Here is a 25,274-nt window from a genome sequence, read left to right on the forward strand (position 1 = left end):
TTGAATAATAATTGTAGGTGCAAAAGTTTTATGATGGTCACACCACTTCATTTCCAATCAGTAAATATCTCATAATCAGTGTTAGAAACTGGGATACAAAAGTTAGGAGCAACATTGCTCCTGGGACCTGGACTGTAGGCACAAAAACAGGATGTCTAATCGCCACTTTTTTATTTATATATAGATTTCTTTTTTAAAGACACTACATGTTTTCTGTTTTAAGAACCAGATTTTGGCACAAATTTAATCCAGACATGTTTAGTAACATGAAAGAAACAATAGTTTAGCAGGGATTTTTTAATACAACTATGTGAGTGTCATAGCTACCTGGCAAGAGCAACAGGGGGAATCCCATAATGAGGGCTATGTCATTTCCAACAGTTTATCCATCAATTTCCTTACAGGAATATTTGTGGGAAACAACCTGCTATAGGAGATGCATGAGATTTCATTGCAAACAATGATAAGTTGGAGTGGGGAAGATGATACAACAGGAAGCACAAAGCACTGATGCTTCCTGGTGCCGTTGCAGGTCCTCTTTGAAGGCAGTCTAATATCCCCAGCCACATTATAAAGAAGGAAGTACAGTGGTACCTCAGGTTACAGACGCTTCAGGTTACAGACTCCGCTAACCCAGAAATAGTACCTCGGGTTAAAAACTTTGCTTCAGGATGAGAACAGAAATCGCAGGGTGGCGGGGTGGCGGCAGCAGGAGGCCCCATTAACTAATGTGGTGCCTCAGGTTAAGAATGGTTTCAGGTTAAGAACAGACCTCCAGAACGAATTAAGTTCTTAACCCGACGTACCGCTGTATTAGCACACAAGCATTGCTGTCTATGAATTCTTTAAAATGCCCAATTCAGCACACAAAAGTGTTGCTTTTAAAGAGGTAGGTGCAGATAGAGCCTTGAGAAAACATTTTGGAAGTGTAGTTAGGGGTTCAAGTCAGGCCAATTAAGAAAGGTGGGTGTTTTAAATGTTATCTTTTTATTTAAAATAAAAATAATCCAGTAAGAACAAAAGTGCAATTTGCTTTTTAAATCAACAATGATGACTTAACATTCTAAGATTATCAGTTAATAATGGTTTATACAAATTGGTATAAATTAGGGAGAAAGGGAGGCAAGTACCAATCGACATCACCATCATGCTGAACATGTGGAAATGCCCTAGCTTACAATGAACACAGGAATTCTGAAATTCATGATCAGTAATATTTTCCCCCATTGAAAAACATAAGCTCTCTTTCTCCTAACAACATCATATATTGCAATCCATGGAGGTTTCCAAGTTTGACTGTTCCTTTGTCTTCCCCTCAAGATCGCCTGCATTCTAAGCAACATAGGGCAGGGTTGGGGAAGAGATAAAATTCCAGAGAATGGGGATGACCTACATGAAAACTGAATTGAATTGCACTGTCCTTTGGTCTTTAAACAGTCTCTCCCTTCTGAACTAAATAACACTCTTGCAGGTTACAGTATGTCCACTCAGCTAGCTTCCTTATCAGAGATGGGAAATAAACAAGATAACTGAATGGCAGTCTTTCCAAAGAGTGTTCTTTGCTGGCTCGCAATAGGGCAAGCAAAAAAGCACGTAAAGCTGTCAATTCTGATGAAGGAAAACTCTCACACAGGGTGCTAGGAAACAGCAGCAAATGTTTTAGCAAGAGTCAGATAAGATTTTAGGGATGTGTTTTTTAGAGTTAAAAGTTTGTGATAGGGAATTCGTTTGACAGGAGATGGGAATCAGTTGTGCTCTATTATATAGGAGAAGATATATGAATGGAAACATTTGTGATGTACAAAATGTACATGGGAACCTAAATGCATTCCCTTCAAAATCACATTCCTGTGTTTCTCTCTCTCTCTCTCTCTCTCTCTCTCTCTCTCTCTCTCTCTCTTCTTCTAGCCAAGACTGTTGCTGTGAAATTGCCATGTCTCCTTTGTGCAATTTTATGGAGAGTCCAGACAACTTCATAAGCCAGTTGCAATGCTCCCATGTTTTCTTACCTTCCTCTACCTTTTTTTAAAATAAAATAAAAACCCCCACAGAAAATCTGCTAAGGAGGGGAAGAACAGAATAGCAGTTAAATCTCTTTGCAGGTATGGATGGTAAAATGTGTGATGGAGGCAGAGTGAGAAGAAATGTTCCCGGGGGAGGTAGATGACATGTTGGGACAGCCTCTCCTCCTCAGCTGCTTGCCATGAATTTCTGGTTTCAGAGCTGTTTCACATCCTGCACCATAAGTCCTTTTTCTCCTGATCTACCAGCTCCCTGCCTTAATTAATTGCTTCCTGTAATGAGGTTCCCTCAACCCACACAGTTCAAATAGTTATTTAATTAGTAGATTACTTTGAAAACATCAGTGCTTACTTCCAAGTACAGATGTGCAGGTGTCTCTGGCTAAAACCCTATAAGGCTGCAATCCATTAACCCTGGACTGCAGTCGGGCACAATTTGTTTTTAATGCAGTTATACTACAGTAGACTGACACAACTAACAAGGAAAAATCAAGGCTATAAATTTTCTATCCATATTGTAACAGTGACTGGATCAGGATATCTGATTAGGTTCCATTGTGAAATTAACTACACTGGAAAAGGGCATTTCCAGGTGAAATCCATGGGACCTACAGCCCAATCCATAATCATGTTAATGCAGAAGATAAGCTGCAACCCTCTTGCCCTGAGCTGCAGGCATTGTTGTTGTTGTTGTGTTGTTTTTTTAAAAAAACAACTTTTTAAATTTTTTCAATTGTACTGCTTCAGTAACTGCATACAAAAACACAGGTACAAATACAAAATAAGGGGCTAAAATGGCACTGAGAAGCATCTGCTTCAAAATGTCAGAAGAGAAAGTGACGAATGAGGGGAAAGGAGAGGAAACAATTCTCACAAAGCTTTGTCTTGCCCATAGTTCCATGCATACAGGCCCCCAAAAAGGACAGACCCCTGAAGTGTGGATGGCTAACGCAATCCTGCTTGTAGTTTACAGCACTAGAGGCCCTCCATCTATAACAGTGGTTCTCAAAGGGGAGTGGATGGAGTGCATGGCAAGTGTGGCAGAAAGATTCAAGAACAATCAAATAAACATTTCGGTATAGCATAGCATAGCATAGCACAGCACAACATAGCATACTTTCTGGATGTCCCAAGATAATATTATACAGTAGTTATGGTCTATGTTATAGATTAAGCACTGCTAGGAGTTGTTTTTTGATTTTCCAATATATTTATTATGAATTAAAAATTTGGTGTGGCATGAGCAAATGTTTATTCTGAAAGAAATGAATTTGAGAAGCACTGATCTAGAAGCATCCACCTACCCAACTCATTCATTCATTCATACATACACACAAAATTGGCATTCTCTGAGGAAATATCTATGAGGCCAACAAACTTTTAGTTTCAAACATATTTAGCAAAAAAAATCATCCCAGTCCTTTTGGGATGGTAAGAAAGTGTCTTCCACTGGTACACATGAAGAAGATTACAAGCAAAAAGTCCCCGCATGTTTCCATCATAACAGTGAATATTTGAAAACCTTGTGCAGAACTTTATACCAGGGATGGGGAAATGGATCTGGTCTGTGGGCTGGATCCCTAGCTCCCCAACATCCTCTGGGTCAAAGCTGACAGGTGGGTAGGGATGCCTACTTGTCAATCACCTGATGTCAGAATAATATCAGGTGATCCATGACATGGCACTTTAAAGTTTCCAATTGTTGAGTCTTCAAACCATTGTGCAGAGCTTCCTGCAAGTACAAAAGATCAGTTGATTGTTAATGCTTACAGAGTGCCTGTACAACACTTTGAAGTCCTTAATATCAGATAACAGTCAGGGCTGCAAAGTGCCATGTACAGCCCTCTGAAAGCACTGCCCATCTGCTGATCATCAGTGATTGTGAGAAGAGAAGAGAAGAGAAGAGAAGAGAGAAGAAAAGCCATGCAGATCACTTATTCGCTCAGCCTTGACCTTACTGGACCTATTTCTGACATCATACATGACGTCAAGTTTACGACAGGTGGGTATGGTTTCTCATGGACAAAATGAGGAGGCCTGTCAGACCTAATTAGGCCCAATGGTCAAAGATTCCCCACCACTACTTCATACACTCCACTGATCCCGAAAGATAACTGTTGTCTTTGCAAAGTCTAAAGGAAAGACGGTATCACAGGTAAATAATACTTAACAGCCAGCGAGAGCAAGAGGATTCAGGCTGCATGATTAATTGGAAATACATAATATAAGATAATGTGTATCACCTTCACAAGGCAAAAGTAGGAGAGGGTTTTACCTAGCAGGCTTAAAACAGAAGACTTGTTACATAGGATCACTCACCTTGATGTATACGTCAAGGGCTGTGTGGACACGGTTCACTGCCAGATGGATGGACAGTGGAGTCGTGTAGGGAAAAGTTGCCATGACAACATGGCTAGGGGCTGGGAAGTTGATGATCTTGAAACCATACTTCAGAAACATGCGCACCACTTCCTCAGATGGCTTCTCTTCTCCTTCACTCAAGATGCTACCCACAAGATAGCGGCATTTCTCTGGATCCACCTTTAAAGAGAAATAAGGGCTGGCATCAGACAACAAAGGGCTTCAAAGGGCTCGTGATACTGTGTTTAAAATAATGAAATAATACCAGTCTTATCATTCAGTGATCCTACTGGCACCTTAAGGCAGTGGTTCCCAAGCAATGTTCTGGAGAGCCCTAGGGTTTCTCAGAAGCAAACATTTCCCAGCATGATAACTTGCCTACCATTACTGACATTTAAGTGCAGCCAAAGAAGAGTGCTTTACAAATTGACCCAGAGCCAAACAACAGTTTTGAGAACCTTTAAGTCAAGATGGGACTCTGGGTGGTTTATTAAATTGTGCATCCAATTATCATATTTGCCTGAAAAGGGGGTTGTGGTGAAATTGCAGTCAAATATAACTAGCAAGCTTAGGGCTAGTTAATTCATGAAGGGGTTAAAGGTAAAGGCAAAGGGACCCCTGACCATTAGGTCCAGTTATGGCCGACTCTGGGGTTGCAGCGCTCATCTCGCTTTATTGGCCGAGGGAGCCGGCGTACAGCTTCTGGGTCATGTGGCCAGCCTGACTAAGCCGCTTCTGGCAAACCAGGGCAGCGCACGGAAACGCCGTTTACCTTCCCACCAGAGCGGTACTTATTTATCTACTTGCACTTTGATGTGCTTTCGAACTGCTAAGTTGGCAGGAGCAGGGACCGAGAAACGGGAGTTCACCCCGTCGTGGGGATTTTAACCACCGACCTTCTGATCGGCAAGCCCTAGGCTCTGTGGTTTAACCCACAGCGCCACCCGTGTCCCACATGAAGGGGTTAAGACCACAGACTTATATTCCTAGACTCAGTTAGGACATGGGCCCTCGTCTCCAGAGAAGAAAGTAAAGCATCGTTGTTCATTTTCTTTCACTATGTGAACTCATTGAGATAGGATGTGCCTGAGCTTGCTCGCTACAAACTCAGACCATGTGCTTAGAGCTATTTCACTATATTTTGTATCCCACGTTGCTGCTGCATAGAATAACTGTGCATAGAATGACTCTGACCTTTGGAGTTTGTACGGTAAGTAAAGCATTTAAACTTACGAACAGTGTGGTCTGTTCACTGTAAGATGGGTAGAGAGGGGAAGCACTGTAAAAATTGTGAACCGTCCAGAACAAATTTGGGGGGTGTATAGGGAGAGGAGAGGGAGGGGAAGTTCCTCTGTGCAGTTGGAAGTCCTTGCTAAAATGGAACAACTTTGTTGGATGCTACTCTATGCATTTAACATTGTGTGGTTTGGCCCTCAGTTTATGCAGGAATTTGGCAAAGGCCAACTATACCCATTGAGGTATAGTTGGTAACCTATGTGAACTGAGATGGTGACAAGGTTTCCCAAACTTGGGTCTCCAGCTGTTTTGGGACTATAACTCTCATCATCCCTAGCTAGCAGGACAAATTGTCGGGATGATGGGAACTGTAGTCCAAAAACAGCTGGACACCCAAGTTTGGGAAACCCTGCCTTAGCAGATGCCAAGAGATTTATTGGCAAGATGAATCAATGTTAAAGGTCACTCTGAAAGTTGGCATTTTGGAAACCACTGCTTCAAGAAAGCAAAAGTTATTCTTTTTACATTTGTTCAATGCTTTTTACCATCAAAGCAACTTACAAAAGATCAAAATACAGAACTTCTGAAACATTTAAAAACCACAATGCAGAATAAAACATAATGATAAACACTTCAACAGAAATATTGAATTGAGTCTGAGGGCTGCTTCACATATTGCATTTTCACCATATACATGCTTCACGCTTGCTGTAAGTGAAAGGCAAGCAAAAGCAAATTAGTTGTTTTTACTGCTGTTTGGTTCTTTAATACTGTCTAATAACCAATAAAAATTCAACCAGTAACTATATGACTAGTATTTATCAATATAGATTGGTTAATTGTGCCATATTACTGTTACCCTCTGCTACACAAAAATTACTTTTCACCAACATCATAGGAGGCACTGTCACACAGCTCACAGCCACTAAGTGGAAAAAGTAGGTCCAGCTCTCATTAGTTCTGCATTTAAAAATGATTCTCAGAATAAAGATGGAAAGATCAACTTTAGGAATGTGGTAAAGATTACTCCAAACTTAATTCCAGCCTTGTATCTCCCTTGGAACCCCAGAGTGGCAATGAATAAGAAAGCACATATAAGCACGTGCCGGGTGCCTTTCTTCAAATACTAATAATCACAACATAAACAGCCAGGTACACCTGGGGTTAGGATTAGGAAAAAGGTTTCCCGGTTAGAAGGGATTATGTCAAAATGGGTTTGAGCACTGTCACCACACATTTAGAGTATAGTCATGAAAATCATGTGTTTCCATGTTTCATTTGCTCATAGGTAATTTTACTGTAGAGTGGATGCTATTTGTCCCCAAGGTTACAATTTTGGATTAGTAGATTCTCACAAGTAGCCACTGCATATGGATTATATGCATTGTAAGGATTTCTGTGTAAACCTTATTTTTGGAGTAATGGAAGACAAAAGTCTATATAAGTTAAATGAATGTCTATGAATCTAAAAGGCTGGCAGTAGACTCTAGTCTGTCTTGATAAACAAATCAGACCAAACTTAAGAGTCAGATTCTGAAATCTGAAAAATCTTTCTCATCTGAGCGACAGAGAGAATAAGTGCCTCACAGCAACAACTATGCAGAACATAGACATTATCTGGTGGAAGGCTTCATTGACTTCTGTAGTGGCTGATCTATTTGTTACTCAACAATGCCAATTGTAGGAAAGAGACCAATTAAAGCCAGTGCCAATTATCTGTCTATTATGAGTGAAGCAACAAGTGAGCAGCAGCAGCTGCTGCCACTGCCAATCCAAAGGTCTTACTGCTCTACCTGCTAGCCAAGGACCATGCTGTGACATTTTAAAAAATATATGCAGACAGACTTTTAAGGAATCTGCCAGCTGAATATTAAAAACAAACCCCTGACATTCTCAGGGCCGTCATCCAGGCCAGCGCTGCCATTTCTGCTGCGTGCTGTGAATGAGTTTTCCTTTTCATTTTACTCATTCAATGACAGGTATAGATCACCATGGTCTTGAAAGCATGTTTTAGATGTTTTTGATGCTTTCCTAAAGACACTAAAGCCAAGCAAAAGGCCAGGCAGAGGAAGAAGATGCTGTTTGCCAGAGACCAATTCTCCTTACTAAATATGGAAACGTGTGAGTCAAATCAGGTCCCCCTTTTCCCACATCAATAATACGTATGGAGTTAAAAAGACTGATAATGCAAAGGTACAGTTAAAATACGTGGGGAGGCTTTGGGTGGCATTAGACTAAGCCTTTCTCAGAGCAGACCCATTAAAATTAATGACCATAACTAAGTTAGCTCTATTAATGTGCATAGGTCTACTCTGGGTAAAACTTAGACGAATAGCACAACTAATAATTACATACCAGGGGCCTGCAAGAGGGAGAAGATAATATATCACATTTTGCCTTTTTTAACTTTCTCTCTCACACACTCAGGTCTTTGAGGTCAAGCTGCTGGTCATTTGCCCTTTCCCTTCCTTTTAAAACCTTCTACCCCCCCCCCTTACAGGACATATGGGTACACTGAACACAAGAAGAGCCTGCAGAACCAGGCCAATAGCCCATCTAGTCTAGCATCCTGTTCTCAGTGGCTGAATGGTTGCCTCTGAGAAATCCACAAGCGGGATTAGAGTCCAAGAGCACTGTCCTTTCTGGTGGTTTCCAGCAACTGGTATTCAGAAGCATACTGCCTCTAACTGTGGAGCCATAGCATAACCACCATGGCTAGTAGCCATCGATAGCTCTCTTCTCCATGAATTTGTCTAATCCTCTTTTAAAGCTATTCAAGTTGGTGGCCATCACTTCCTCCTGTGAGAGTGTGTTCTGTAGTTTATGCAGTGCTTGAAGAAGCAGCTGCTTTTCGCTGACCCGAATCTTCCAACATTCAGCTTCACAAGTTCTATTGTTATGAGGGGAAAGAGCTTTGCACTATCCACTTTCTCCATGCCATGAACAATTTCATGAGCTTCTCTCATGTCACCTCTTATTCACCTTTTCTCTAAACCAAAGAGTGCCAAACACTGCAACCTTTCTTCACTGGGGAGTTGCTCCATTCCCTTGATCCCCTTTTCTGAACTTTTTACAACTCTACAATAACTTTTTTGAGGTGAGGTGACCAAAACTGAGCACAATATTCCAAATGTGGTTGCACCATAGATTTGTATAACAGTGTTATGATATGGCCACTTCAATTCCTTTCCTAATGATCCCTAGCATGGCATCTACCTTTCTCAGGGCTGCTACATGTCAACATCTTCTATCTAGCTGTCTGCTATGACCTCAAGATCTGGTTCCTGGTCCATCACTGCCAGTTCAGACCCCATGAATACATATTTTTAGGATCCACCTTGTTTATGTGATTGTAAGTTGCATTAAAATAATACTGTGTTTTAATGTTGTAAACCACCCTGGGACCTTAAGGTGAAGGGCGAGTAAATAATAATAATAAAGCCACCCACCATCTTCATTTTCTTAGAGTTATCTATATAAATAAGCATATGCAAAGTTTCTGCAGCTTTGTGGTATGGGCTTGTGCCTTAAATCCTTTAAGTACCATACAGAGACACTCCTGTAGACCAATATGCACATCCAGAAAAACTCACTCAAAATCATGCTATCAGGCTTCAAGTTACAAGAAAGAAGATTCCAACTAAACTTCAGGAAGAACTTTCTGACAATAAGAGCTGTTTCACAGCTGAACAGACTCCCATGGAAGGTGGTGAACTTGGAGGCTTTTAAGCAGAGGTTGGATGGCCATCTGTCATGGATGCTTTAGTTGCGATTCCTGCATTGCAGGAAGCTGGACTAGATGACCCTCGGGGTCCCTCCCAACTACAAATCTATGATTCTATAAGTCCCTTCTTATAGTAGATACCTGCCTAGCTTCAGTTGACCTCAGATGTTGTTCCTGTAAGAGATGGCAATACTTATAGTACACAAACTTTGGAACTATTTAAAAAAGGTAAGAATCACTCCTCTAAATGGAGACTAGAACAAGTAACCAGTACAGATTAGAATGTTATCTTCTGGATTACTGTTCAACCATCCAGACACTTTTAGAGCTGCTCCACATATTGCCTGTTACAGTAGCGTCTTTTCAAGAAAGGGTACACCTGGTTAAAGACACTCCAAGGTACCAGATGCCCAGAACAAACCATAATCTGGCCTAGATATAAAATGCACTCCTTCACTCTATTATATGAGCCAGACTGAACTGTGTTCCAACAATACAGTCTACCAAAAGATGTAGCAGGATGATACAATAAAGCACTCAATAGTTTAGCAAGCTGAAAAGAAGAAGAAAAAATTGGGTCTATTCAAAGGTAATTTAAAGATAAACATAACTTTTAAAGATCTGTGCTGTATTATTGCAGTTCCATTTTTCAGGACCAGTATATTAAGAAGTGAAATAATGTCACCATAAACTACACTGTTATCCTGCATTTATAGATTAGAAAAGAAGGCTATTTATTCAGACATGCAAGATGGAAGTGGTAATAGCAAGAATGACATCCAGGCATTCTGTCACCCACTCAACAGATACACCTGCCTCTTATATCTGTACAGAAATATCCCCTTTGGCAATTTGTCAGAGTATGTATGTGAAAAATGAGTGGTTAAAGTATTCACCAAGGAGTCAAGCTTGAGGGAATCAGACAAAACAAACCATCCATTTGCTTCTGTAATCCTTCTATAACCCTTATGAAACTGCTTAGTAGAAACACACCTCACATCACTCATGCCAGAAAGGCAATCCAATCTAACTCTCATGAGCCATGGGAATAGTAGTCAGGGATGTAGGGCTTAGAGGCATAGGAGAGTAACTTTAAAGCAGAGTAAATTGAAGTCTAACCAGAGGATTTGCCCAGTAACCTAACCTGCAAACAGTATGTATGTATTCCCAAAATATTTGGGGGCTTAGACACACACACACACACACACACACACACACACACACAGAGAGAGAGAGAGAGAGAGAGAGAGAGAGAGAGAGAGATTTAATATTTGTCTGTAGCTGTTTACATTCCCATTTAATTTGCATAGTTCACATGATGGTTTCCCTCCGTAAATTCAGGTTCACCCGATATGGTGATAATCCAATCAGTTGGAAGCCACTGGGCTCCAAGGCACTTTGCTCGACATGTCACAGACTATTTGGTGTTTGGGGATGGGTGGATCAACCGTCACTTTCTGCCATTCCCCTTTCCATGTCTACTATGTCCACAATGCTTTCACTCTTTTTTGGGCTGTGCTTGTAACTATTTCCAGTGTACTCCTGAACAAGGAATCCCACCCCCCCTTTAATCCCTCAGATTTGCACAAAACCAGAAAACTGCACAAGCAAATCTTACAAACTTATCCTACTCGACATGAAACACTCCTACAGCAAGTAGCATATACCCTGCATCAAATTCTCAGAGAGCAACCCTACACACCAAGGTGTTTTACTTTCCAACTCAAAAGCTCTCTTCTCCTTTTCCATTTAACTGCAAAATTGGCACCAAACCTTCTCTGCCCCCAAGCTGAGCTCTGCGGGCACTCCAAAATCTGATGGATATTGTATTTCAAATGTTAGAGTGAGATTCTCAGCTGTCAGGAAAGCATCTCTGGTCATAAAGGACCACAGAGATTATTTTTGTTAGTGTTCCTGGCTGTCTCATCAGTTGGCCATTCACGCTGACCAAGACTGCCAAACTAATAACAACATTCACCTTGAAGTTCTTAACAGAAGCCAAAGTAGTTTAGCTTCAAATACATTCAAGCTGCAGGTACAAGACACAAAAGCATGGATATGCTTATCACTCAATAAGAATAGCCTACTGGATCAAACCAACGGTCTGTCTAGTCCAGTATACTGTTCTCACAGTTGCCAGGTAGATGCCTGTGGGAAACCAGCAAGCGGAATATGAGCATAAGAGCATTATCCCCTCCCATGGTTTCCAGCAACTGGTATTCAGAAGCACTGCTGCCTCCAAATGTGGCTGTAGATAATAGTTATCATGGCTAGAAGCCATCTATTAGCCCTCTCCTCCATGAATTTGGCTAATCCTCTTTTAAAACCATCCAAGTTGGTGGCCATCACTGCCTCTTAGGGGAGCCAGTTCTATAGCTGGACTATGCAAAGCGCGAAGAAGTACTTTCATTTATCTGTCCTGAATCTTCCAGCATTCAGCTTCATGGGATGTTCAAAGGCTCTAACATGATAAGAAAAAGGAAAAAAAAACCTTCTCTCTATACACTTTCTCCATGCCATACATAATTTCATAAACTTCCATTGTTTTGCCTCTTACTCACCTTTTCTGTAAACCAAAGAATCCCAAACGCTGCAACCTTTCTTCACAGTGGAGTTGTTTTATCCCTTTGATAATTTGGGCTGCCTTTTTCTGAACCTTTTCCAACTCTACAATATCTTTTTTTGAGGTCGGGTGACCAGAACTGTACATAGCACTCCAAATGTGGTCTCAACAAAAATAGACTTTACATCAAGTTCTGTCCCTGCTGAGGTCTGTCTGCAGCGTGATTCAAAGTATTTCCAAGTTACCAACATTCTCAAATTGTTAATGTACAAAATGCTGCTTGCTCAGTACACATTTTTAAACTGTTAGCATATCCTTTTCACAAAAAGGAAACATTTACACTTCCCATCAATGAAAGCCAATATACTTTGATCAAACAAGAAGTGCAAAGGTCCAACTTCCAATGACTCTCTTCTAACCAATTCTATAAATCTTTGAGAAAGGGCTGAATGTTTGCAAAGTGGATGCTGCTATTTGAACCACCCTTGACAGTATATGTGATTCTCCCAAATCCTTCCTTTGAAAGTAGTGTTATATTTCATAATTGTGGGGCGAATATAACTACGTTAGTTAAGTTTGCTGATTTTAATGAGTCTGCTCAGAGTATGACTTAGTTGCACCCTACCTCTGAGTGAAAACAGCCTCAATTTTATAAATTCAAGAGCTATATGTACAGTGTTGGACGCGGGTGGCGCTGTGGGTAAAACCACAGTGCCTAGGACTTGCCGATCGTATGGTCGGCGATTCGAATCCCCGCGGCGGGGTGAGCTCCCGTCTTTCGGTCCCAGCTCCTGCCCACCTAGCAGTTCGAAAGCACCCTTAAAACTGCAAGTAGATAAATAGGTACCGCTTTATAGCGGGAAGGTAAACGGCGTTCCGTGTGCTGCTCTGGTGCAGGCTCGCCAATGCATCGATGTCACACTGGCCACGTGACCCGGAAGTGTCTGCGGATGGCGTCGGCTCCCGGCCTCTAGAGTGAGACGAGCGCACAACCCTAGAGTCGGACAAGACTGGCCCGTATGGGCAGGGGTACCTTTACCTTTTACCTTTATGTACAGTGTAGCTCATAGTCATAGCCTGCCTTAGAGGATGTGCTTTTTTATCCTCACAATAAATCTGTGAGCTGAGAGATGCTGAATGGCCCAAGCTCACCCAAGAGCTTCAACACTGAGTGGGAATCTGAACCTAGGACTCCCAGTTCAAACCTCTACCACATAACACATTCACTATAAGTTACTCTTGTAGTAGCATGCATGATGTGCCTGTTTTATGTAAGAAAACTAGAATATCTGCTTTTTGCACAGATTTGCAGAAACTAAGGTCTCATCTACACTTCCACTTGCCTCATTGCTTTCCCCCAGGAAAACCCACAATTTACCACTGAATTGAAGTAAACATCAATTGGGCTTTCTCTGTATTGACATTTGCTTCAATTTAGTGTTAAAGTGCAGGTTATTCAGGGGGAAACTGTGGAGCAAAGGCAAAACTGCTTGGACCAGTGCCGAGAAAGCATAGGATAAGCGGAAAACCACCCAGACCCATGCTTTCTAAGCACAGGACAGGTGGAAGTGTGGACAAGCTCCAACTATTCTTGAGTTTGTCTCTTTAGTACAGCATCCAACTCTTCTCCTACAATTGTTTGTCTTTAAAAACATTAGCAATCTCTGCAGGGTTTAGAAGAGGAATTTCTCTAGTGCAGTGATAGCCAATGGACTACAACTCCCATCATCCCTGACCATTGGCCATGGTATCTGGGGCTGATGGCAGCTCAGAGTTCAATAATATCTGGAGGGCACCACATTCTAGTGTTTCAGAGAATACTCTGGTTCCAAAAACAAGTACTGTTTGCTATATCCAAAAAGATGATGAACAGGAAGTATGAATGTTTATTACCTGAGCTAAAATCACTTGCGTCCCTTATGGGGGCTGTAACATACACCACTCAGTAGTTATAAAGAGAAACTCTACCACACATATACCCAGCAGAGGTTATATCCCCACCACAGTTTTATCCCCACCACTTTCCATTTACCTATAGTCCTACAACAGATTTGAGAAAAGGCAAATATGCTTTAAATCAGAGGTGGGAACAAGCCACAATTCCTTGGAGGTAATCTGTTGGGGGCCACATGCCAACAGTGGGTGTGGTCATCTGTTCTCGCTTTCTCTTCCATAATCTACCCCAGGCTTCCTCAACCTCAGCCATCCAGATGTTTTGAGACTACAATTCCCATCAACTCTGACCACTGGTCCTGCTAACTAGGGATCATGGGAGTTGTAGGCCAAAAACATCTGGAGGGCCGAGGTTGAGGAAGCCTGATTTACCCCCTTTTCTTGCTCTCTTTCTGAAATTTTGTCATCTATTATTTTGTGATGTCACATTCACTCTGAAAAGGGCATTTCTCTTCCTATCCATTCTTCCACCTCTACAGTCTCACCTCACAAAAACATGGCATGAAGTGAAAGTGAGTCCTCCAGAAAGCAAAAAATATCTATAGTGCCCAGAGAGCCACATAAAACAAGGCCACAGGTGTCCAACTACTGTTTTATATAGATAAGCTCCAACTTATATAACTATTAGACCTGTGGACTGTGGACTGACAGAAATAGAATAGAGCAGGAAGCACTCACAATTAAAAGGCTATAAAATGAAAAGAACAAATCCTTTGGGCTTGAACTATACAGCCACAGCTCTGTGGTTGGTGCCCAACAGTTCCCTATTGGGGGTTGGGCATACAGCAGAAACTGAAAAGAACAGAATATCCTTGCAGCATTCCTTGAGCCTTTGACTTCTCAAGCTTCTAGAGTTTTCCTTGTGTCAACTTCGGAAATAAATTGTATTAAAGAATAAATGTTGTCAATCCATAAAATGCCAGCCTTAAAGTGGCTCTCTTATGAAAATGCCCCAGACATCAGTATGTGGATCAAATGGAGTGAGAATTCTTGGGGGAAATGGTGCATTTAGCCAAGGTAGGTGTGGCTGTGTGACTGAGGAAAGATGTTTTCCAGCCCAAGCCCCATTTCCTCACAGCTTCAAAGATCCAGAGATAGGGAGAGTTTGGGGCTTGAATCCCCATTCTGAGCCTCATTCCTTCCCCCTTTATGTCCTAGGTTAAATGCCCCCTTACTGCTTCAGCAAACCACTTTCTATTTTCCAGATGTGGCTGCCTTGGATGCCTGCTTACATGCTACATCCTGCAGTCAACATTCTTGGGCAGCATGAGCCCAATTGCCAGGACCACATTTAGAATCACAGATTCATAGATTTGGAAGGGATACCCAATGGTCATCTAGTCCAACCTCCTGCAATGGAGGAGGCTCTTTGGGGAGAGGGTGTTGGAGCTTTGGTCTTCAACCCTTACTGTTTGTTAGGCACAACTCGCCCCATTTCTCTTTTGCCTTTGAGTCATGCCTACAGACCAAATGGGGCACTTTGGGGTGTTTCCCACACAACTACCCAATATAACAAATGGAAATGCAAAGGCAAAACTCCTAACCATGTCTGAAGTCAGTTTGCAACCAATTAGAGCACAGAGCCTCTGCTTCAACAGACTTCAGGAAAATGCAGTGCTTTGTCTTTGTATTTGGCTGTTATTATCAAGGTCTAAAGAATTCATCTGAGCTGCACCAACTACACCTGGGGAAATGAGGCCAGAGGCCCTAGGCAAACTATTCACTTAGTCACTTCAGAGTGATACTGCTCCTAGGAGCTCATCTATCTGTATTAAATGGGTTGACAAATGGCTTGAGGGAGCACCAAGGAGAAACAATGTTCACAGGATGAGTTCACATGTGAAAGAGGGAAAGATAGGGGAGATGCACACATTAGAAAGGAGTGTGTGGCCAACTGTGAAGACAGCCTGGGTAACAGAGGAGAACCAATTGTTCACACAAGCTGATCAAGACAAGGATTTGCAGATCAATCTAGAAATGTACAGGGAGGGTGTTATGCAATCACTTTAAGCAGTCATCCATCAAGCACCTGGCATTCCTTTCTCTCTCCCTCTCTGCCATTTACCACATCCAGGCAATCTGGACTAATCTATAAATTAACAGACAACACAGACAACATGCACTTTATGATAAACTGCTTCTCATGTCTGCTTCTATTTGCCTATGGCTGCCATTTCACTTTCTGTCCCTTGCCTGGGCATGCTGTAGCTAGGATGTAGCAGCAAATTCCTGAAATCCCCTTGTATTTTAGAAGGGAGTAGAAGAAGCCCTCATTCATCCCAGTGCACCCCAAGACACAGATACTAAGTATAGCTTTTACTTTGTGGGTACTAGGACCTCTGATCAATCTCTAGACTTTGCAAACACATCTTAGCCTGAGCTACCAAAAAATAAAAAGTATTGGGCTCAGCATACATAGCCCAATAATTATGCATATAATTTATATAGCATTTTTGAGTGCTCAATAGCTCCATAATAATCTCACAATCTTTACTTTACAACAACCCCGTATGCTAAACCAATGTTATCCCCCATATTGCAGACTGGGGGAGAGGGGCGCCAAGGTTTAAAAATACCGTATTTACATGAAACTAATGCACCATTGAATCTAATGCACACCTCAATTTTCCAAACCTTGAAACCAAAAAAGTATTTCCTGGTGCTGTCAAATCTAATGCACACGCTAATTTCTGTGACGTAATTTGGTCCAAAAAGAGGTGTGCGTTGCATTCAAGTAAATATGGTAGTGGCTTGCCTACGATCCAAGGTCAGTTCATGGATAAGATTACCTTTGAACCTGCAACTCCCCAGCTAAAGCACCTCCCAACTCACAACCACCCTTCTACACCAAACTAGGCTTCAACAGTCCTCTCTTAACATACTTCTACTGTGCAGAATATTTTGTTCTTCCCTGTCTTCACACCCACGCCACATAGATATGCACTTTGATGCTACAGCATGGGGTTTCCCTCCCCACCCACTGTGAAAAAGAAGTAAATAAACGGACAGAAAAGTCTATTGGTAGAAACAATGATGTGCTCTGTAGAGGGAAGAAAAAATTAGAACAGCACATTGCTGCCACCATGTGTCCATAATACAGCTTTCAATGAAGCATTTTCTTACTGTCAGAAAACATGAATTCTATGCATACAAATCATAATCTGGTTATTAAACAGAACTCAGAAACTAATTATTAAACATTATTAGATGCCATGCTAACTAGATTTAGAGTTGAATTGCAACTTACTTTTTTATAATCACCCATCATCAAGTAAATCATACAGCAATAAAATACAAAACAAGATAAATACCATAACCCTTTTCAGTGGATTTTAATCAATTAAAAAAAGTGTATAATTCATTGCAATACAGCAGCAGATCAATACAAAACACCAGCACAAAACATTAAGATGTCCCAAAAGCCCAGGTGAATAAGAGAGCCTTAAAATGGGGATAATTGACACAACTCCAGGGGAAAGGAGTTTCACCAAATGGGTTAGTGCCACCATAGAAGGTCCCTCTTCTAAGTCCCCTGCACAATATACAATGCATATCATTGGGACCACAGGAAGGGCCTCCCTTTCATACCACCTGAAAGGCCTCAGCTGGCAGATATAGGAAGAGAGTCTCCTTCAAGTATCTGGAACCCAAGACATTTAGGGTTTTATAAGTCAAAATCAACACCCCAAACTGGACTTGAAAACATATCAAGCAGCCAACACAGATAATGTAGAGTTGATGTAATGTGGCTCCAATTTGATGCACCATTTGGTTACCCTAGGAGCAACATTCTGTATCAATGACAGCTTCCAAATCATCTCCAAAGGTAGCCCTACATAGACTGCATTATAGTAAACCACACAGAAGCTTTAGCTAGCAACAGGCATTTCTTGCCATTGTGGCCACTTGGACCTCAAGTGATGGTGATGGATTCAGGAGTACCTTCAACAGGAGTGCAACCCCATCCGCAATAGGCTGCCTCCCACTTCCCAAACACAAAAACCACCCACCAATAGTGCATTTGTCTTGGCAGGATTTACAGCCACTGGTTCAGCACTTGCACAGTCACACCTGATTCAAATGGTATGCAGAGAGAGAGCTGGTATTGTCCCATCCCATCACTCAAACCAAGAGACGCTCCCCTTCAAATACCTCCACTGGCTCCACCTTCTGCATCAAGCACAAATTCATTGTCGCTATCTTTAAAGCATGTTGTAGTCTTATCCTACTCTATCTTTTAATCTTACTACTTTTCACTCAAGCATTCACATAAGCATCTCCTTGCTCTCAACAGCAACCCAGTAAGGAAGGCCAATTTTATTACGCTCATACTGCAGATGGGGAATTGTGGCTGACCACGGCTACTTGTTATGGGGAAGCATCACAGAACAACTAATGAAGTGGAGTGACATGTGAACATTTCAGCCAAAGGAGACATAGATACAGTTGGATAAACTGCAAGAAAACTAGCACCTTATCCCCTCTATGTATGGGTTCATATTTCCTGTTTGAAAGATTATTATTTTTATTTAAATAATAATAAAAATTAGAAATCAGCAGAAACTGATCTATAGAGAGAGGACATTTTTTTTCTTAAAAGAAAAGGCAGAAAAATAATGTCCAACAGGGAAGAGCCATTATTTTGTTTGGCAAACACGTATGTGAATATAGCAGGCAATATTACATTTCAGCTTCAGTAGCAAACACTACAGGATCAAAGTGACTCCTCAAGGCTTATCCACACTTACCGTATTTTTCGCCCTATAGGACGCACTTTTTCCCCTCCAAAAATGAAGGGGAAATGTGTGTGCGTCCTATGGGGCGATGCAGGCTTTTGACCCCTCTCGCTCTCCAGGCTTCAGGAAGCTATCCGCAGCGGAGCACACCCCGGGCTTCGGGCAGATGTACGCAAGCGTTGGGAGCCCGGCGGGAGTGCACCCCGCCGGGCTTCGGGCAACTATCCACTAGCCTTCTGAGCTCTGCGGCTGGGGGGGGGGATAAATTTTTTTCCCTTTATTCCCCCCCCAAAAAAACCTAGGTGCGCCCTATGGGCCGGTGCGCCCTGTAGGGCAAAAAATACGGTACCTTTCCTCTGCACTTTCCAGGCACGGTCCACGCTTTAAAGCTCCATATCCATGCTCCAGAGCTTTCCCCACAAAATCCACTCTTTACCACTGAATCGGAGAAAACAGCAATCCACAGAAAATTTGAGTTGCTGTTTGTTGCACTTCAGTTTTTTAAAGAGTGGGTTTTCACAGGAAAAGCTCTGGGGTGAAGAAAAGAGCGCTTGGACATGGAGCCTTTAAAGCACAGACCTCTACCTGGAAAACACAGGGCAACAGGAAAATGTGGGAAAGTCCTTAGTTTAGGCACTACAGCATATTCATATCTCCACTAGGTGGTGACCAAGATCAACAATCAAGATCACAGAAACTATCATAAGTAAGTTTAATTTTTTATTTTCTTTTATCTCTCCCAAAATGCTAGTTCTCTTTGCAAAAGTCCAAGCATATTATAAAAAAGTTACTTAGAGATGATTCTCACAGGTACTCGATGCTTATTTTACCTCCGTATGATTCCTGTGTTTTGCCTTATTTCACAGTTATTAAAAATAGAACATATTCCCATGTGCCTCTCTCTATGGCACAGAGCCTCATGGGTAGCCCTGGAAACCCAGCTTACCCAAGAGCCTGCTCCAGAAGTGACAAAGAAGGCCCTGTTCTATCTTGAAGGTTTGCTCCTATTAAAGTCTATTCCTCAGGTCCAAGGGAGTGCCATTCAATCTCTTTTGGGGTAGCTGGACTAAAGCCAAAAGTCAAAAAGAAAGTCTTTATGGTGTCATGGTCACCCTACTGGTCTTGGGATGGAAGAAAGCAGAGAACAATTCCTGGATTATAAACTGCTGCAACTCTAGTCTCAGCTTCACTATAATGTAACACTAAGGAGGAAGGCATAAAAAGAAACAGATTCCTGAACCTCACAGGTGACAAAGTCATTACACTGTTAACTACCCAAAACTATACCAATAATTCAGGCAACACCAATTATTATTATTATAGGCTGGTTGAAGAGTGTGCAACCAACACTGCTGCCTAAAAGAGAAGGAGAGTTGCTTAGCAGGCTCCCAGAGTAGCTATAAACAATGACATCTCCTGGGACACAGGCTTCAGAACTATGTACAAAATACCTTCTAGGGGAACAGTGGATATGATCTTCACTGCTCGACAGTTTCAAGAAAAATGCAGAGAGCAAAACCAACCCCTATATATGGCATTTATTGACCTAAGGCCTCAACACTGTAAATCGTACTGCCCTTTTGAAAATGGGCTGCCCAGATAAAATATTTAACGTCCTTCGGCTCCCCCATGATAATATGACAGCAACAATCACACATAACAATGGCTCTCAAAGTGAACCATTCACAGTGGGATCAGGCATTAAACAGGGATGTGCTATTGCCCCAACTCTATTTATTATCTTCATATCATGATCCTACACATAGAACACACCACACCTGCTCAACTGGATACTTTCTGAAAGCAGCAGCAAATACATTCCAGAGAAAAAATAAATCAAAGTGGCACCTAACAGAGAGGCAGTGGGGGGAGGCTGATGGAAGTTGGAGTCCAACAACATCTAGACTGGGTCTGCCACTTCCCAAGGTTTCAAGGGTCTGCACTGGACCAGGTATCAAGAATGGAAAAATCTCATCCCTTCCTGGTACTTTAGGAATAAACAAACCTCACCTTGTTAGGTCCAATGTGATCCACATTTGAGCAGTGAGCAGTAACAAAGGATGGTTTGTAGGTTTTGCCATCATATTTCTCCTTCAGGTAGCCATAGCCAACCAGATATCCTCCATCAGCTGGACAGGACTGGTGAGAGTTGCAATCAAAAACATCTGGAGGACACCATGTTAGAGAAGGCTGTCTTATATCTTACAGGAAGTCCCAGTATTCCTGGTCTGGTGCTTTAGGGTGACAACAGAAATTAAAAGCAGTGCCCCCAACATAAAAATACCATCTTCTGCAGGGTGTTGTATAACCCTCTAACTCAGGGGTCAGCAAACTTTTTCAGCAGGGGGCTGATCCACTGTCCCTCAGACCTTGTGGGGGGCCGGACAATTTTTTTTTGGGGGGGGGTGAACAAATTCCTATGCCCCACAAATAACCCAGAGATGCATTTTAAATAAAAGCACACATTCTACTCATGTAAAAACACGCTGATTCCCGGACCGTCTGTGAGCTGGATTTAGAAGCCGATTGGGCCGGATCCACCCCCTGGGCCTTAGTTTGCCTACCCATGATCTAACTGTTCTGACCCAGAGGTGGTGAAATGTGGATATACACACATTGCCTCTCTTTTGGCCAAGTGTTCTCAACCAAGAAAATTGTTAATGTTTGCCTATTACAAAACCTCAGTATAAGCAGCCATCTGAAACAGTGAAGCAAGCATAGGGTAACTCACAATTTATTAAACAGAAGTTGTCACACATTGTTAGAAGGAAAGGTCACCTGCAACATTTTCTTTTCAATTTCCTGTTACAGTAGCAAATCACAGGCAAAATTGCCTTTAAAAAGCGAGCCACTGACTCACAGCCTAACAAATAATATCTGGCATCTACCACTGAAAAATTGATGGGTCCTAATCAATTACAGTAAGTAAAAAGACTGGGCTGCAGAGTTTGCAGTTCTAGTTAGGCCCAAGATAAAGCTTTAAAATATGGTTTTAAATAGCTCAATACTTAAATGGCTTCTGCAGTTCCAGTGAAGCAGCCATTTCCTGCCTGGTGCAGGAGCCATCTTCCTCTTTGAATATGAGCAGGAGGTCCATTAAAATGGGCCAATCAGAAGACAGGGGCTGGGTGATGCTGATACCTGGTGTCACCCCACTCCACTCAGTTCTGATAAATTGGTGCAGCACCTTCTCTCGGTGCAGCTCCTTCCTTTGGTGCTGTAATAAGGTCTTTCCTGCCACGTAGAAAGGTGAGGAAGAGACAGGTGAAGGCAGGTACAGTGTCTGAATGGTGCAGCAAAACTGCTGAAAAGCCTGACCCTAGCAAGGGGGTGGAGACACAACTTGGACTCCACTTCAGACAACAGAATGTCTCTGCCCAGCACAGTCCTGTAACAACCTCAAGAATCCTGGATTCAATCCAAAATATGTGGAGATGAGCAAACGCTCATTCATATACAGCTCCCATGTATATATGTTTCACCTGCAGTGGCACATTTCCACATGCTGCTGTCAAACTGGATGAGCAAATGAAGTTGAGGAACAGCACCACAGAGTGAAAATAAACAAGTTGAGAGATACTTGGCAATGTAGGGAATTAGCCACAATGGCATACTGATACATGTAAATTGACCAAGGCAATTTCCCAAACCTGGAACCACCCTGTCCAAAGAAGATATTCTGAAAATCAAAATTAAATGAACTACATCTACTCTGATGGGCCTGTTCCTCTGCCAATAGGTGCTGGCAGGCTTACCTAGCTGCAGTGGCAGTGCTCTAAGCAACACTGAGCAGCTGGGTCTAGCTACCCTTTTTAATTCCCCCCATGGCCCCTGAGCAATGCTATGTTGAGAACACTGTGCGGAAATTAAAAGGATGGCGCAATTCAGTCACCAGCCACTCCCCAGAGCTAAGGGCCAGGAAAAATAAAATATGGGGAGCACAACCCAGGCATCAGTTATGGGCCCTGGCAGCTGCCCAGAAGATCAAGTTACACAAAGCACACATTAATATGCAGCTCCATGGTAGGTTCAATGTTATCCCTATTCAAAAATGGCCACAAAATGGATCGTTCTTTTTCTCTCTCTCTCTCTCTCTATCTGGAAGACTGTTTCAGAGAACATTATTGAGATAGGATATTGCAACAGCTTAAAACTAGTACTTCCAGAAGAGATCAACTACAGAAATACTTTTCCTCTTGAAAATGACACACCCAAACAGCTTTTCAATCACCACCTGTCTATTGGAGAGCCTCCTTTTCCAAAAAGCCACATCCCGTGAGCAGGAAGGAATGTTTTCATTGTCTTGTGAGAGAAGAGTCTATTTGTGAATCCCTGTCAACATCAGGAATGTAGGTGCAGGTCATAACCATTACAGCCTCTGCTAACACTAGGGTTGCCATATTTCAAGAAGTAAATTTCCTGACACCCACAGCAAAGTTTAGCTTTTTTAAGGAAACCACCAAAATTGGGAAACCTAACCCCAAAAAGTGATTTTAAGCTTTTTGAGCTGTTTCCATCACGTTTCCATACATCCGGGTTTCCCCAATTAGGCAACTCCCCCCCCCCCGCCATTTTTAAACCTGAAAACCAGGACATGTCAGTAATTTCCCTGACGTATGGCAAGCCTAGCTAACACACACTACTCAACCCAGTGCCTCACTGTCGTAAAATGGCTGTTCAAGTTGTAAAACATGGGCTATGGTACCAAATATGAAAAATCTGGCCTGTAAGCAATTAATGCCTTCAACAATGTCATGATATGGGTCTGCTCACCCAAGACATGTGCTGCACAATCAGCCTTGGAGGTAAAGGCCATGGTCGAGCACATGCTTTGCATGCAGAAAGACCCATGTTCACAGCATCTCTGGACAGGGCTTAGAAGTCCCTGTCTGAAAGTTGAAGAGCCACTGTAATGTAAACATTAGCATAGATAGACCAATAGCCTGACTTTGTATAATGCAGCTTTCTTCTTTCCTTTGATTATTCCCAGGTACATCTTCCAATGGAAAACATATTATGTGAACCATATATACACCGAAACAGCCAGCATACTACCATCAGCAACTATGACCACAATAGCTTTTTGGTGATTTATCTGCTAGTACACATGCCCAGAAGAAGATCAAACCTATCCATTCTTAAGGAAATCAGCCCTGAGTACTAACTGGAAGGACATATCATGAAGCTGAGGCTCCAATACTTTGGCCACCTCATGAGAAGAGAAGACTCCCTGGAAAGGACCCTGATGTTGGGAAAGATGGAGGGCACAAGGAGAAGGGGATGACAGAGGACGAGATGGTTGGACAGTGTTCTTGAAGCTACGAACATGTGTTTGACCAAACTGCAGGAGGCAGTGGAAGACAGGAATGCCTGGTGTGCTCTGGTCCATGGGGTCACAAAGAGTCGGACATGACTAAATGACTAAACAACAACAACACATGCCCAGAAATGGTTGGCAGCATACACCCTGGCGCTCCTTGCAATGCTATCCCTGCCCTAAGTCTCTGGTCACAGATGAACCTATTCCCATATTTCAGAGTGTCTACAGCTGTGTTTCGCAGTACAGGGGAGGTGTGTCTGCCCTTTGCATAGACGCCATGCATCCTGCCCTACCCTTCATGCATAACACATACCCTGTGACAGAGGATTAATATATCCAAGGACAAGGAGGTCAGAAAGAGCTACTCCAAATTACACAAGTAAGTGCCAGTTGCAAGTGTGGCACCAAGGTCTCTAAACTACCTTGCAGATTACAAGTGCTACATAAGCGATAAATATAGCAGCAGTGCTAAGTGTGTGCCTTGGAAGCAGAAGAAATGCTTGGGTTCCATTTATCAGCTGGCAACAATGCAAGTGTATCCACAAAGCCCTAATGCTGTTTGATCAGTTACCTACCAGCCGACTATATGAGAAGCACAAAAAGCAATACGTAATCCAATTCAAAATAAGCAGCTCAGCCCACCAAGGCAAACAGAAAGTAGCAAATTAGCCACAAGTATGGATACCGGCACATAGCCACCTCTCTTGCTTACTTTACATCTACCCTCAAGTCTCTAGTTTCAATTCCCTGATTGAACCAAATCTAAGCACACGTAACTGAAACAACCACACATTTTCCCCCTTTGTACTCTTCCCTTCTCTTTCCTCTGTTGTTTCTCTCGTATAAAAAAATTTCAATTGTAAGCAGCTTAGGTCAGGAAACTGTCCTTTTTTATTTGCAAACAGAGGCGGCTTTAGGGCAGCACAACCAGTTCCACTGCAGTGGGTGCATAGTCTAGGGGAAGCCACAGGATGCCAGAACTATGATGTCTTGAATTCAGCGGAATGGGATGCTAGAAGCGGGGGGGAATTTGGGTCTCACAAGTCCGCCACTGCTGTAAAGCATCAAGCACCCTGATGGTGCTGTATAAATAATAGGAGGAGGATGGCTGGACCAGAACTAAAATCATGCAGTGCAAAAAGAGCTACCCTGAAACTCTCACATGCTTTGGCACAATTGTGCCCAACTAACCTAAAAGCTACTCAGAGCTAATCACAGGGCCACATCAACTCTCCAAGCACAGCTGACAAGATCAAATTTGCACATCACATCCTGCTGCATGCAGCTTGGTTTCTTGTCTTTTACTGGGAGTAGGACCTGCAATTTGCCACAAGCCTGCTTACCTGGGGTAAGTAACAAA

The 25,274-nt window shown here is 42.4% G+C and overlaps 1 protein-coding gene across 4 annotated transcripts in view; it reads right to left on the bottom strand.

Annotated features, from left to right (window-relative positions):
* Window positions 1–25,274, bottom strand: part of TEX264 (testis expressed 264, ER-phagy receptor) — a 161,704-nt gene that overhangs the window by 111,929 nt on the left and 24,501 nt on the right. For all 4 annotated transcript variants that reach the window (XM_081178055.1, XM_081178052.1, XM_081178054.1 and 1 more), the window contains one exon: window positions 4,341–4,562. In XM_081178055.1, coding sequence (XP_081034181.1) covers window positions 4,341–4,562 — 222 coding nt within the window. The remainder of the gene's footprint in view (window positions 1–4,340; window positions 4,563–25,274) is intronic.

Source organism: Podarcis bocagei (assembly GCF_964188305.1).
Source record: "Podarcis bocagei genome assembly, chromosome: 2".
Taxonomy (NCBI): domain Eukaryota; kingdom Metazoa; phylum Chordata; class Lepidosauria; order Squamata; family Lacertidae; genus Podarcis; species Podarcis bocagei.